The sequence below is a fragment of the Triticum aestivum genome, chromosome 2A (assembly GCF_018294505.1).
Source record: "Triticum aestivum cultivar Chinese Spring chromosome 2A, IWGSC CS RefSeq v2.1, whole genome shotgun sequence".
Classification (NCBI taxonomy): domain Eukaryota; kingdom Viridiplantae; phylum Streptophyta; class Magnoliopsida; order Poales; family Poaceae; genus Triticum; species Triticum aestivum.
Window position 1 is genome coordinate 98,157,708 of NC_057797.1, and position 13,916 is coordinate 98,171,623.

Consider the following 13,916-nt stretch of genomic DNA (forward strand, 5'->3'; position numbering starts at 1 on the left):
GTGAAAGATCGGGTCGTTAGGGTTCTACCCTACATCAAGATGCAACCAGGGCAGTTTGCTTGTGATTCAGGTACTGGTGCAAGGAGCGTCTCCGCGGGCAAAAGCAGAGATCCAGCGTTGGACTTGTTCCAATACTGGGGTACATGTGTGGAATACTACTGGTTGTATCTGAGATGGACATTTCCTATACACTAGCACATAAATGCAGATTGGTGATCCAGATGCAGATATATGGCGTGGATAAGCATACCAGTGGACGCCGTGCACCAAAGGAGTTTTTCGCATTTTGTGATCCATTTCACTTTCATTGCAGTCTCAAGATGGTACCCCCACGTGAGAAAACCACATATCAATTTTTAGAAGGACTGGTTGAATGGGCAAAGAACACAATTTTGCAAGGTTGCTAACGTTGGTGTAGAAAGAATTTCTCTACAAACTGCTTGCATCTGGTATTTAATATTCACATTTCCATGCCTTCATATCACCCTTATTAGACCAACAGTTTTCCTTATTTCATTCTGAAATGTCTAAGAACTGTAATGAGCTTCTAGCCGTTGGCAGCTGTGTGCAAGCAAAGCCCTACCGGCGTGGCTGTTTGCTCTGCGGTTGGTCCGACGGTGAGCTTCACATACCTGCGTGTATGCCCTGGTACCGTACTATCCTGGCCCGCGCGAGCAAGTTCACATATGATAAAATTATTTTTTGCTTCTCGCAGCCACATTATTGACTGTCAGAAGTTGAATGTTAAGCTCGACAAGCTTCAGGCCAAGCTGCCAAAGCACAAGCAGCAACTCTCGTGACGCCTGAAATATGAAACTCCCTTCTTGTGTAACTTTAATTGTGTAACTGTTTAGTCTCAGTAGTCGTTTAGGTTTAATGTACCAAGTGCAGTGGTGTTAGTTCTTTGATGTGAACATATCTGATGTTTTTTGGTGTTCATTAGTGAGAATGTAAATGCGCAATATGGTTTGGTCATTACATAGGTTGCAAGTGTTGATTTTTTTTTATTATGTGTATAATTGGATAGTGGATGGAATTGAAGAGTTGATCGCACGGAAGAAAAAAAGTAGCGAGGGCCAATGGGCTGACACACAAAATGGTGGAAATGCATAATATTGTTTGTATCGGTGTTTGAACCATCATAATATGTATCCTCCTGTTGCAATGCACGGGCGTAAGTAGAGATAAGTTTTTCTTTTTCTTTTTGAGGGGTGTAAGTTTTTTTTTAGAAGTTTTGAGGGGTGTGAGTAGAGATAAGTTTTTTTTTTCGAGACACAGTAGAGATAAGTAAAGATTTGCGTTCGCTACTGTGCGTGTTTCCTGGGCCGGCCCACTCGCGTCGTCTTCGAGCGCCAGGAGCGCGAACGGGTTCCCGTAAAAAACACATACTACGATCCAGCAGCGGCGTGCGAGATAATGGGCCGTTTCGTGGCGCATAAAACGCTGCCTAGGAGGACTCGGGGTCGCGACGCCACCACAGATCCCCCAAAATCCCCACCAAAATCGGAAGTCCCGTCGTGATGGGCGACGCCGCCAACGCCTCCCGTCGGCGTCGGCTGGCCTCAATTCTCCTCTCCCGGAAACCGCGCTTCACCGACAGCACGAACGAGACCACGGCCACAGTCATATCCAGGGATGGCTTTACCATGAAGGTCTCCTTCTGGATGGCCGACCCACCGCAGCTGTCAATCTTCTCCATCCACTGCTGCAGTCCCCCTCATCTGCAAGACCGCCCGTATTCCGAGTTCTCAGTTTCGCCACGCGTGGTCGGCGTCGGCGCGGAGGGCCGTTTCGTCCTCTTCCGCGCCGTCTTCAACGGCCACTACGCATCTGAATATTTCCTGTACAAGGCTGGTGAGTCGCCGTTGCTCGACCGTATTCCTTCTCCCGACGAGTATTGTGATGACGACCGCGATGATCTGCGCGGGGTCAGGGAGTTCGGCATCCTGCAGCTTGGCAGCCACTATCTCGTGGCCGCTCTCTGCCTCGCGCCGTCGTCGGATGACTACCACCTTTGGATCTACTCGTCCGAGAAAAAGTCCTGGATCACTAGGACACTGCCCAATCCATGTCCTGTGGTCGACAGGATTATACCCGATAAGGTGATCTCGCTTGGAGAAGGCTTGCTAGGGTGGGTTGATTTGTCACACGGCCTGCTGATGTGCGATTTGGGTCAAGATCATGTAAGTTTCATCCCGTTGCCGGAGCTGTTGCCTGGGAACAGATACAAACTAAAATGTCCCATTCCGCCTACCACCGCAAAGAGAAAGATAAAACTAGAGGACGAATCTTTCTTGTGGTTTCGGGATCTCACATGCGTTGATGGCGTGCTCAAATTTATTGAGATGGAGAATCTTGCTCCTGGAATCCAGAGCAACAAGGAGGGTATTGTCTATGATTCGGACTTGATCATGTCGCTCGAGCGCAAAGAGGATTGGAATTCCAAGCAGCTGTCCTTTGGGGGTGCCTGGAGAGCTGTCACATGGACTCGGACATTTTCATCTAACTGTTGGCGCCAGACATGCGCTGCTGATGTCGCTGACATCTTGGTTGACGAGTCTTTGTTGCCCGGGCTGGACATGACATTGGGGAACCTCTACTCAGCTTTCCCCATCCTGAGCCCGGATGGTGACGATATTCTTTATATCAAATCTGTGCTGAAACCTAGTATTCACGATGGATGGGTGGCAGCCGTTGACCTGGGAAACAAGGCAGTGAAAGCAATTGGAAAGTATTATCTTCCGGATGATTTTTATTACGAACTTCGCTATGACCCTCAACATCCTTTCTTTGCCTGTACATTATCCCGCCATCTGGATATGACTCCAGGTAACTGTTAGCTGCTCTTATTGTTCGCCATGCCTATGCAATGCTTACAGTCCTTATCTACTTAGTTATTATGTTCTTCTTGTGACTGCCTTGGCAAATTAACCTGGGGGCTGTTTGGAGCCACTTGATGGCTGCCTTATGCCTGCATATTGCTTTGTGTGTTTTCTGCATATTTGCCGGTTCCCTAAGAAACCCAGGATTGTGAGTATGGTGTTGCTTATGAATTTAGTGGTTTGTGTAGGCACTGAAGTCTCAGCGTGTCGCAAGATCCCAGAAGAGGCTAGCAGCTCTGCAAATCAGCCAAGCAACTCCTCAGTAAGTATTTTGCATCACTTTTTATTTCAAAGAAAGAATTTCTGCCAAGTAACTTGCCATCTCTTCTGTGCATAGATCTGTGTGGGTGAGCTCAATTCCTGTGAACCAAGGAGCAAAATCCAAAGGCAAGCTTCTTATTCTCTTCGGAATCTCTCTTCTCCTGAGGCCTGGGCACTTATGATCCGACTTAGATCAATTCATTTTATAATTTGATGGCTATTCGCCAATTAGTTTTACCTGATCTCTTGCCTAATTGACTTTCTGTTCATCAAGCCTTGGGAATGGGCTCAGAAAAACAAGCGTGCACGAAATGCTGTTGGGAGTATTATGCAGAACGATCATATTTCCCAGGTCCATCCTATTGAAAACAATCTGCGGAAGGTTCCGCGATGGCAGTCTAATTTGTGTTCTATTTATTATCAGTGGCTCATCCGATTTCTCTCTCTCACTTTCTCCTTTATTGGCGATGCGAGCAGCAGCTTGACGAGAAGGTGCTGGAGCTAGAGCGGGAGATAGAGCATGAGCTAGAGCGGAAGAAAGAGCGTAAGGTATATTTGGCCGAGATCTGTGTGAATTTGCTTTTGTGAATTTCGTCCTTGTGCTGTTGTTCGCTTTGCCATGCATCAATAGTTGGCAATCCCATATGCCCTGTTTCCAATCTATATTCCCTTAATCGTTCAGCAAGATTAATTAGAATGCACCATTTACAGACACAACAGCAGTGCTTCAAAAAGTGGGATGCGCCATGCTATCCCCCTGGGCAGTCATTGTGGCCCCAAAACAATCTGGTATGTCGTATTCCATATACCATGTTTCACAGTTGTCTATTTTCTTATCATCATCAAGAAAGATTAATTAGAATGTACCATTCCAGCCAGCGCGGCAATACTTCAACAAGCCAGATGGACCATGTGGTCCTGGTTATGCATCGTTTGCCCCTGTACATGGTCGTCACAACAACCAGCCACTGTGGCTGCAGCTACCACCATTAAAACGGCTTTTCACTTATAGCAGTGAGTTTGGACCTCATGAGGTAAAAACATTGGTGAAGCTTATTATGATATTCTGCTGTCTCCTCTATTGACCTGTAGCTCTATAGCCCTGGAACGGACCATCTTCACGTGTTAAAAATTACTCGCAAGATACATTTTCTTGGTAGTAACTCTCTCACATGTGCTGTTATGGTTGATGGGCCCAAGTTGACATGTTCTGTGCAATTTTGTATTATGTGTTTTGAAAGTAAAAAGAGGGGAAAAAAAGAACTATGGGCACCAAGTTTAAAAGTATGTAATCAGTAAGCCTAAAAGCAACTAAACTGTTATATTCATTATTTGAGTTCATTGGAATATAATAAGCAACAAAGATGAAATTATCTATCTCTGCTATGCCGTGATGTGCTACTTTTTGATTTGTTGCCTAGGTGTCTGTTTTTCCATCATCTTACTATCAACTGTTGCCTATGATTTCAGGTACCCCAGCCATCCTTCAACAATAGCAGTGGAGCCAGCTACCATTGGTATCCACAGCAACTTACTGCCCCCAACTCATTTGCCTATGGCGCACACACAGGCTATGGCAAGTACCAACACCAATGGGAGAAGCCTCCCAATACTCTGGAGCTGCCTGTTGCATCTTGGGAGCATTCACCTTCTCCTTCGTAGTGTCATCCAACACCTAGCGAGGTAAAAGCAGTACTGAAAACCTGTGTTTGCTGGCATGGTCCTCTTTTAGACAGTATAGACATGGAGTGAACCTTTCATTAAGATTACTTCTTCAAGATAGTTATTCTTGCTAGTAATTCTGCGCTTGTTGCATATGCAGAACCCTTGTGTGTTTCAAACTTGAAATTTAAAGATGGTTACATATTGTAAACACTATGTAAATCCTCTCATAGTTTGACACTGTTGCTTATGGTCTAGAGTGTCATTGCTGATGGTCCGAACTGTGAGAAATGTTTATTTCCTAGAAATTCTTTGGAGACCAGTAGTAATCATGGCTATGCTTGTGGTAACAGGGGACCTCTTCCATCCTACCGTTGGGAGATATATGATTTCTCTTTCCAATAGTCAAGGCAAGGTGAAGAAGTCTCATGAACTGGCCAGCAGCTACAGTAGATCTTAATTAACAGTAGCCAAGCTGCTGATCGAAGAGGCCTGATGACGCCGCCACTGGAGCCTCTAATATATGTATTTATGTAGTAGATGAGCAAGACCATCCTCCCTTCCAGTGCGGTGTATGTGTACTGGCTTAATACTGGACTGCCTTATTATAGTACCCTACCTAGCTGTTGAATCGTATTGGTGATGTTTATATTATGTATCGCGTGCTTGACTGCAGACAAGTTTGATAACAATTGTGGTGTGGTTCTTTGTGATTTCCTCTTGTGGTTCTATTCCTGGAATGGAATACTTGTAGTAGCTGTGAGGCAATAATAATGGTGTTTCTTTTGGCTTTACTAAGTACCCCGACTTCAGATTACGTCTGAGCCAAGGGAATGAAAAACCTATCCTGTGAGTATGGCTACAACTTAGCTGCAAGACAGAAACTACACATACAGAACCAACCAGGCTTTCCTGTAAACATTTTTAGACAACAAACTAAGGCTGCACTATCACATTATGATTTTTTTTGCCCACCTGCACTAGGACACCAATCCCAGATAGTTCTGCCCAGACAATGGGGCACTTGGACAGATCGAGACAGCACCAGCTGGCCTGATGAAGAAACATACCCCACCTCATCTCCCACGGCCAGGTTGTAGAACGTAAGAAAGGAAAACATGTGGGGTAAGATTACGGCCTGAAAAAAGGAACCCACGCGCCACAGCCACAGCCACCGTAAAATCAAAAGGTTGACGGTGTAAACTTACGGTGTGGTCAATTGTGTGCGCACCTCTTATTGGACCGTAAGAAAACCAAAGTGTGGCCACGTAAGACTTAACTACAATGTGCAGACGTGCTATTGAGTTGCACTATGAGAACGTGTCCAGCAATTATTTATGATTAACGAACAAATCTCCTATGGGATCATGTTCTGTTTAAAAGTTTGTTAAACTATCCAGATAAATAGCATCTCTTTTTTGATCTCATGACTTTTTATGCGATCAGAAACGAATGAGATCAGAAAGATAGACGGACGAGTTGACCATAAGGTCGGATGTTTCCATGAGTAGTAAGCAGCAGCGGATCCTGTATGAATTGATCTTCCTGTGCTACCCTATGACCATTGCATGCTCGCGTAACGTGCTTCCTCCGGCGGAAAAGAGTAGCCGGCGGCAGATCAACAGCACCATCACCCAATACGCGGCCGACGACATCCCTCACACAGCTGTGACATGTGATAGGTACGGAGAAGAAACACTGGATACACTCCGTTCTAAAGACCTGTGGATATACCGGCTGCGTACATCGAGGTGTGCTTAGTTGATGAATGCTAATCGTCAATGAGTTCACAACGCCAGTGTAAAATACCTCGTGCAAATGTAAGAATTCTCAGTGCAAGCAACACCGCTTGCAAACTATGGTTTTTAGATACATCAACAGTTTGCAGTGCCGATGTAAAATACCTTATGTTAATGACAGAATTCTTGGTGCACATAAGAAAGACCACACCGACGTTTATAGAACACAGATGGGCTGTGGTTTTTTTAGATATATGTGGCAGTAAAAAAATATGGGATGTTTCATTACACAGAATACTAACATGATAATAAACAAACTCCATGAAGCAATAAGAAATTTGCCTCATTTGCAAAAGTGTCTACAAAGTAGGTAATGACAGAAGATGAATGAAATCATGATTGTCCAGCCATACTAGAAATTGCAAGACTAAGCAATCATCTCATTCTCTTTTTTTTTTTTTGAGGGGACAATCATCTCATTCTTCATGAATGAATGAATTGTGCAATCCATGAAAGTAAAAAATAAATGTTTTTCATATGTGCTCTGAAACACCCAAGCATGGTCACCAACTTTTTGGTGCTGCAACATCTGTTGTCCATTGATAGCATGCTTCTTAAGAAAAAAAGGAAGATTCTGACAAGACCTTAGGAGAGAAAAGATTTTGAGCTAAACAAGAAGGGCATATACAGAGCTCCATCAGGAGGAGACCACCACTAACACTGCAACCTATAAACACACCAGTTGGGAATAGCAGGTTTGGATACAAGTTCCTGTCAAAATCAAAACGAAATCCACGGATTAATGCTCCTTTATCATATTGATTACCCAATGGGGGTAAAGCACAAGCATACGGATGGTGTGAAAATGCATTACCAGCAACCTAGAATTGGGCATCATTTGTCATAATGATCCCTTGAATAAATGTGTGAGAGCAAACACACAATCATAAATATAGCTCAGTAGAATTAGAAGCTAGTAGGATCATGTACACCCAAATTCAAATTCAGGATAACCTCACCTCAAGTATATACTCTGCTTGCCAACATTTAACAAATAGAAAATTAAAAAAATAAGAATTAACAACATACACATAAAGTATATTATGTATTCCATGTTAAGAATTTCTAAAGCTATATTCAGATAAGGCATAAGAATAAAAATATTCACTGATTGCCACTACTTCTCTAGCCTATAGACAGTTAGCCAAATATAGGCCTCCCTGGAAGGAGCAAATCCACCACTATTAGGGGTAAAAGGGAAATTTATGTCCTCGGTACTTAAGCCAATACAAATCAATAGCAATTCTCTATTAAGGTAAGATTGAGATTGACTAGTTGATGACTGGTACCAAGTAACTATTGTGGCTTACTGTATGAATTGGGTGGAAACACATCTTTACTATCAAAAGTTAGGTTTATGCTACTTCAACAAAAACAACTTAGACAGACAGCCAGGAAGGGTCCAGTGTATGTGTACCTCATTGCAATTGAAATAAATCTAACTCGAGACCGGTAGTAACCACGAATTGCTCCAAACTGCACGGAACAAGAAAATTAAATTAATCATATAGCATGCTTTTTTATTTTTTTATTTCATATAGCGTACTGAATATTTAACATTGATCGTGCAGTTACCTGAACAGAGAATAACATGTTGTACACACAAGATAAGACATTAACACTAGGTAATTGACCAGAAGAAAGGGTTGCACCCTTAATTTAAACGGAAAACCTCAAAAGCCTCATCGCCGGAAGATCTCAATATATGTTCATACGAGAGCTAGCTAGTTCCTTTTGTTTTGCGAGGAGAGAGCTAGCTATTTATTAACTTCAGAAATTCAGCATTCAGTTAATTCACAAGGTACAAGAGACACTGAAGTTTGTACCGCAAACTTGTACATATTCTTCCGTTCTGTATTGCCCAAACAATTTATGGACTAGAATGCACGTGAGAAAATGTAAAACTATCTTTGAGTTCCTTGCAGATTGCAAAAGAAAATAGAAATATAAATTTGAAACGGTCGCTAATTTGCATTGCTAATTGATATATGTGTGCAATGGAAACAGATCATTTAGACATCTGCTCGCAACCTTGATGATTTCCCCTCTGAATAAATTCAGCCAAACAGATTAATCACATGCCTTAATCATATTACGAGCAACTGGTTTCATTATGCTTAAGTGGTACCTAAATACATCAAGGCGAACTACGAGTCATGGAGCTCGAATGGCTAGGCCGCTGGCCATGTTTGAAGGATCAAAAACTAATTAACAAGGTATATTTGTTCATCCAGCTTATGGTGACTATATATTCTTGTGTGCCTAACCGTGAGTACAACGTACTTGCCATTTTCTTGTCTGCGCAGCATTGCCTCGTCTCCAAGTCCCTTGCATACATCTTCTGCTCTGAGATTTCTTGGCAGAATTTCAATCCTCATTTGCCTAATAAATTCACAAAACACAAAGCTGGTGTCATCACTTCGAATCTTATCTTAAGAATAGCATAAAACTAAATTTCGTGTAAACAAAATTCCGCTCTGATTTGAAGCTCGTAAGTTTGTACGTATTTCCATTAACAAATTCATAGAGAATTAGTACTATCACCTAGGTACAGGCTGGTTCTTTATGTACAACATTACTAACATTCAGTTAATTGAGAAGCATCATTTATAGCTACAAGGTTGCAAATTCGTGCAATTTTTTGACGGCGAATTTTACAGAAAATCAAAATCACAGAGAGTATTCACATGCCCCATGAGAAACAAAAATTGATCTCAACAGAATCGAAGTTTGATGCTGTAGTGTTGTTCATCCTACTCCACAGTTTGATACTGAATTCACATGGCCTCCCCCGCCACCTCTCCGCTCCGGCATTTGATCTGAGGGGGATTGAAGGGGTTTGTGAAGGATTAAATCCCTTGTAAGTCAGAATCCTCCCCAATCCCCTTCAAACACCTCCAATCTCCTTGGAGAAGGGATTAACCGAACAAGCCCACCATAACCCCCTCCCCTGCAGGTACTACACAAGCTCCCCATATTTCTTTCATTTCATTCATTGGTCTCTCTTCCTCTTCCCCTGCTCCCCCCTGCCATAAACCAATAACACTGACCTAGAAATTCAGAAATTCATGGAGAATGAGAGAGGAATAATAGGAGGAGAGATTTCTTACCGGCGGGAGGGCCGCCGCTTGTGGAGAGGGGCGTAGGAGAAGTCCGTTGTCGCCGCCGAGCTTGCGCCGGACCTTTGTAGAGCCCACGTCGCCTCCAGATCGTTGCCGCGTGCGAGAGGGAAAGGGAAATACTCCACGCGTGAGAGAGGTAGCCATCGCCTCCTCCTCGTCCCTCCGACGTCGTCGCTGCCGCCGCCTCCTCATCGTCCCTCCGGTGTCGTCGCCGCCGCCGCCTCCGCAATGGCGAGATAGGAACGCCGTCGAGTGATAAGAAAACAGCTCGCACGTTTTTTACTAGTAGTACGATGGAGTGGGCTAGGTCGTAGGAGCAGCTAACCGTTTCCATAAAGTAAAATTACATCGGGAACCAACCTGTGATTGAGATGGTTATGTGGACAATGGTATCCCTAACCCACGAGAGTTCAAATCTTGATGCTCGCATTATTTCTGGATTTATTTCATTATTTCTGGATTTATTTCAGAATTTCCGGCGATACGTTTTCAGTGGGAGGAGACGTCCCGTCGACGACGAGGCACCTACGGTGACTTCGTAAATCTCAAGATGATATGCCGACTCAGTCTCTTGAAGGTGTTCATAGGGGTAGGGTGTGCATGCCCTCCACTCGCGCGTATTTCAGAATTTCCGGCGATGCGCTTTCAGTGGGAGGAGACGTCCCGTCGACGACGAGGCACCTACGGTGACTTCGTAAATCTCAAGATGATATGCCGGCTCAGTCTCTCGAAGATGTTCATAAGGGCAGGGTGTGTGTGCCCTCCGCTCCCGTGTCTCTCATTGCATGGTTCTCTCCAGATCAGGTTCCTATAATAATGTGAGTTTCTGTGTAGAGACGATGCTTCCAGTTGATACTTATTGCATGACATGATAAACATGCTTCCAACACTATGGATCATGCTTCTTATAATTCTGTAACATTTTTTCAAGTAGTATCATGATTCGCTTTGTGATATGAAGCATGTATGGTTGTACTTTGAAACAAAGTTTTATGGTGGTTGAAGCATGAAAATTTAGTCCCAAAATATTGCTAATGTAGTGTTGGTTTGAATTTTGTTTCCAGAGAAACTAATACATGCATCCAATAGAATCTGAAATTGTTTACATAAAATAAAATATGGCATATAAGGTAAGCTTTTGTGCCATCTAGCATACGGACGATCCAATGGTGGCATGTGTACTTCCTATGGTGTCGGTGCAATATAACATAAATTTGTTTCAGGCCAACATAAAAAATGTTATTTTTCTATTTGATTGCATATGTTTCCAGAGAACTACTCCCTCCGTTCCTAAATATAAGTCTTTGTAGAGATTTCACTATGGACTACATACGGAGAAAAATGGATGAATCTACACTCTAAAATGCATCTACATACATCCGTATGTGGTTCATAGTGGAATCTCTCCAAAAACTTATATTTAGGAACGGAGGGAGTAGAAATTACAATTCATAGTGTGTGCCCGAACTCATTCAAGCAACAACTTCTCGCGCAACTTCTACTTGTCTTTCGTCACCGGCCCTCTACCCCCATTGTACGCTTCGTAGCTCCGATGATGTCCGGAAGGCAGGCTATGCCATACACTTCATCTGCTGCATACCACCAAATGTAACCTCCATCTGGAGCAGAAGAAGCAGTCCACTATATATGTTGGGGAACGTAAAAAAAATTCCTACGATCACGCAAGATCTATCTAGGAGATGCATAGCAACGAGAGGGGAGAGTGTGTCCACGTACCCTCGTAGACCGAAAGAGGAAGCGTTTAATAACGCGGTTGATGTAGTCGAATGTCTTCACGATCCAACCGATCCAAGTACCGAACGTACGACACCTCCATGTTCAACACACGTTCAGCACGATGACGACCCTCGAGCTCTTGATCCAGTTGAGGGCGAGGGAGAGTTTCGTCAACGCGACGGCGTGGTGACGGTGATGATGAAGTTACCGGCGCAGGGCTTCGCCTAAGCACTACGACGACATGACCGAGTTGTGTAACTGTGGAAGGGGGCACCGCACACGGCTAAGACAATTGATCTTGTGTGTTCTAGGGTGCCCCCTGCCTCCGTATATAAAGGAGGAGAGGGGGAGGCCGGTCGGGCGGCCCTGTAGGGCGCGCCAGAAAGAGGAGTCCTACTAGGACTCCAAGTCCTAGTAGGATTCCACTTGGTGGAAGGGGGAAGAAGGAAGGAGATGGAGAGGGAGAGGGAAAGGGGGGCCGCGCCCCCTCCCCTAGTCCTATTCGGACTCCCCTTGGGGGGGTGCCACCTCCTGGTTGTTGAAAATATGCCCTAGAGGCAATAATAAAATGGTTATTATTATATTTCCTTGTTCATGATAATTGTCTATTGTTCATGCTATAATTGTATTAACCGGAGACTGTAATACATGTGTGCATACGTAGACCACAACATGTCCCTAGTGAGCCTCTAGTTGACTAGCTCGTTGATCAATAGATGGTTATGGTTTCCCGACCATGGACATTGGATGTCGGTGATAACGGGATCACATCATTAGGAGAATGATGTGATGGACAAGACCCAATCCTAAGCATAGCACAAGATCGTGTAGTTCGTTCGCTAAAGCTTTTCTAATGTCAAGTATCATTTCCTTAGACCATGAGATTGTGCAACTCCCGGGTGCCGTAGGAATGCTTTGGGTGTATCAAACGTCACAACGTAACTGGGTGACTATAAAGGTGCACTACAGGTATCTCCAAAAGTGTCTGTTGGGTTGGCACGAATCGAGACTGGGATTTGTCACTCCGTATGATGGAGAGGTATCTCTGGGCCCACTCGGTATATGCATCATCATAATGAGCTCAATGTGACTAAGGAGTTAGTCACGGGATCGTGCATTACGAAACGTGTAAAGAGACTTGCCGGTAACGAGATTGAACAAGGTATTGGGATACCGACGATCGAATCTCGGGCAAGTAACATATCGATGGACAAAGGGAATTGCATACGGTATTGATTGCATCCCTGACATCGTGGTTCATACGATGAGATCATCGTGGAACATGTGGGAGCCAACATGCGTATCCAGATCCCGCTGTTGGTTATTGGCCGGAGAGGTGTCTCGGTCATGTCTACATGGTTCCCGAACCCGTAGGGTCTACACACTTAAGGTTCGGTGACGCTAGAGTTGTTATGGGAAATTTTATGTGATTACCAAATGCTGTTCGGAGTCCCGGATGAGATCCCGGACGTCACGAGGAGTTCCGGAATGGTCCGGAGGTGAAGAATTATATATGTGAAGTCCAGTTTCAGTCGTTGGAACAATTTTGGGGGTTATCGGTATTGTACCGGGACCACCGGAAGGTGTCCGGGGGTCCACCGGGTGGGGCCACCTTCCCTGGCGGGCCAAGTGGGCTGAACAAGGGGGAACCAGCCCGTAGTGGGCTGGTGCGCCCCCCTAAGGGCCTGAGGCGCCTAGGGTTGCAAACCCTAGGGGGTGGGGGCGCCCCCCACCCAACTTGGGGGGCAAGTCCCCCCTTGGCCGCCCCCCTAGATGGGATCTAAGGGGTCCGCCCCCCTTCCCCCTTCACCGTATGAATAGAGGGGAGGTGGGAGGGCAACATCACCCTTCCCAAGGTGCAACCCTCCCCCTCTCCAACACCCCCTCCTCCTCCGTTGAGCTTGGCGAAGCCCTGCCGGAGAACTGCAAGCTCCACCTCCATGCCGTCATGCTGCCGGAGCTCTTCCCCAACTTCTCCTTCCCCCTTGCTGGATCAAGAAGGAGGAGATGTCCCCGTGCTGTACGTGTGTTGAACACGAAGGCGCCGTCCGTTCGGCGCTAGATCGGATCTTCCGCGATTTGAATCGCCGCGAGTACGACTCCATCATCCGCGTTCCTTGTAATGCTTCCGCTTAGCGATCTTCAAGGGTATGAAGATGCTCTCCCTCTCACTCGTTGCTAGCATCTCCTAGATTGATCTTGGTGACTCGTAGGAATTTTTTTGATTTACTACTACGTTCCCCAATAGTGGTATCAGAGCTAGGTCTATGCATAGATTCTATGCACGAGTAGAACACAAGTAGTTGTGGGCGTTGATTTGTTCAATTTGCTTACAGTTACTAGTCTTATCTTGGTTCGGTGGCATTGTGGGATGAAGCGACCCGAACCGACCTTACACGTACACTTACGTGAGACAGGTTCCACCGACTGACATGCACTTGTTGCATAAGGTG

The 13,916-nt window shown here is 44.9% G+C and overlaps 1 protein-coding gene and 1 long non-coding RNA gene across 4 annotated transcripts; one reads left to right on the top strand and one right to left on the bottom strand.

The window, feature by feature from the left end:
- The first annotated feature begins 1,462 nt into the window (after positions 1–1,462).
- LOC123187790 (uncharacterized) lies at positions 1,463–5,518 on the top strand. Of its 3 annotated transcripts, none has more exons than XM_044599720.1 (9): positions 1,463–2,829; positions 3,071–3,144; positions 3,220–3,269; positions 3,417–3,495; positions 3,621–3,692; positions 3,855–3,932; positions 4,019–4,177; positions 4,614–4,826; positions 5,159–5,518. In XM_044599720.1, exons 1-8 carry the CDS (start codon positions 1,521–1,523, stop codon positions 4,803–4,805), a joined length of 2,013 nt encoding a protein of 670 aa, XP_044455655.1. In that variant the 5' UTR covers positions 1,463–1,520; the 3' UTR covers positions 4,806–4,826; positions 5,159–5,518. The 3 variants fall into 3 exon arrangements, 2 of the variants coding, with proteins under 2 accessions (XP_044455655.1, XP_044455656.1); XM_044599721.1 differs by having other exon boundaries at positions 3,624–3,692; XR_006494126.1 differs by lacking the exons at positions 4,614–4,826; positions 5,159–5,518 and having other exon boundaries at positions 3,418–3,692; positions 4,019–4,160.
- A 1,436-nt stretch (positions 5,519–6,954) lies between these two features.
- LOC123187791 (uncharacterized) lies at positions 6,955–10,019 on the bottom strand. Its single transcript, XR_006494127.1, has 4 exons — positions 9,715–10,019; positions 8,888–9,630; positions 8,022–8,080; positions 6,955–7,315 (listed from the first exon to the last, which is right to left on the bottom strand). It is a non-coding gene; the product is annotated as an uncharacterized lncRNA (long non-coding RNA).
- Positions 10,020–13,916: the final 3,897 nt, after the last annotated feature.

Coding starts and splice junctions, on each gene's coding strand:
- LOC123187790 (XM_044599720.1), top strand. CDS start 1,521: ATGGGCGACGCCGCCAACGCCTCCCGTCGGCGTCGGCTGGCCTCAATT. Junction 3,145..3,219: donor ATCAGCCAAGCAACTCCTCA/GTAAGTATTTTG, acceptor TTCTGTGCATAG/ATCTGTGTGGGTGAGCTCAA. Junction 3,933..4,018: donor TGTGGCCCCAAAACAATCTG/GTATGTCGTATT, acceptor GTACCATTCCAG/CCAGCGCGGCAATACTTCAA.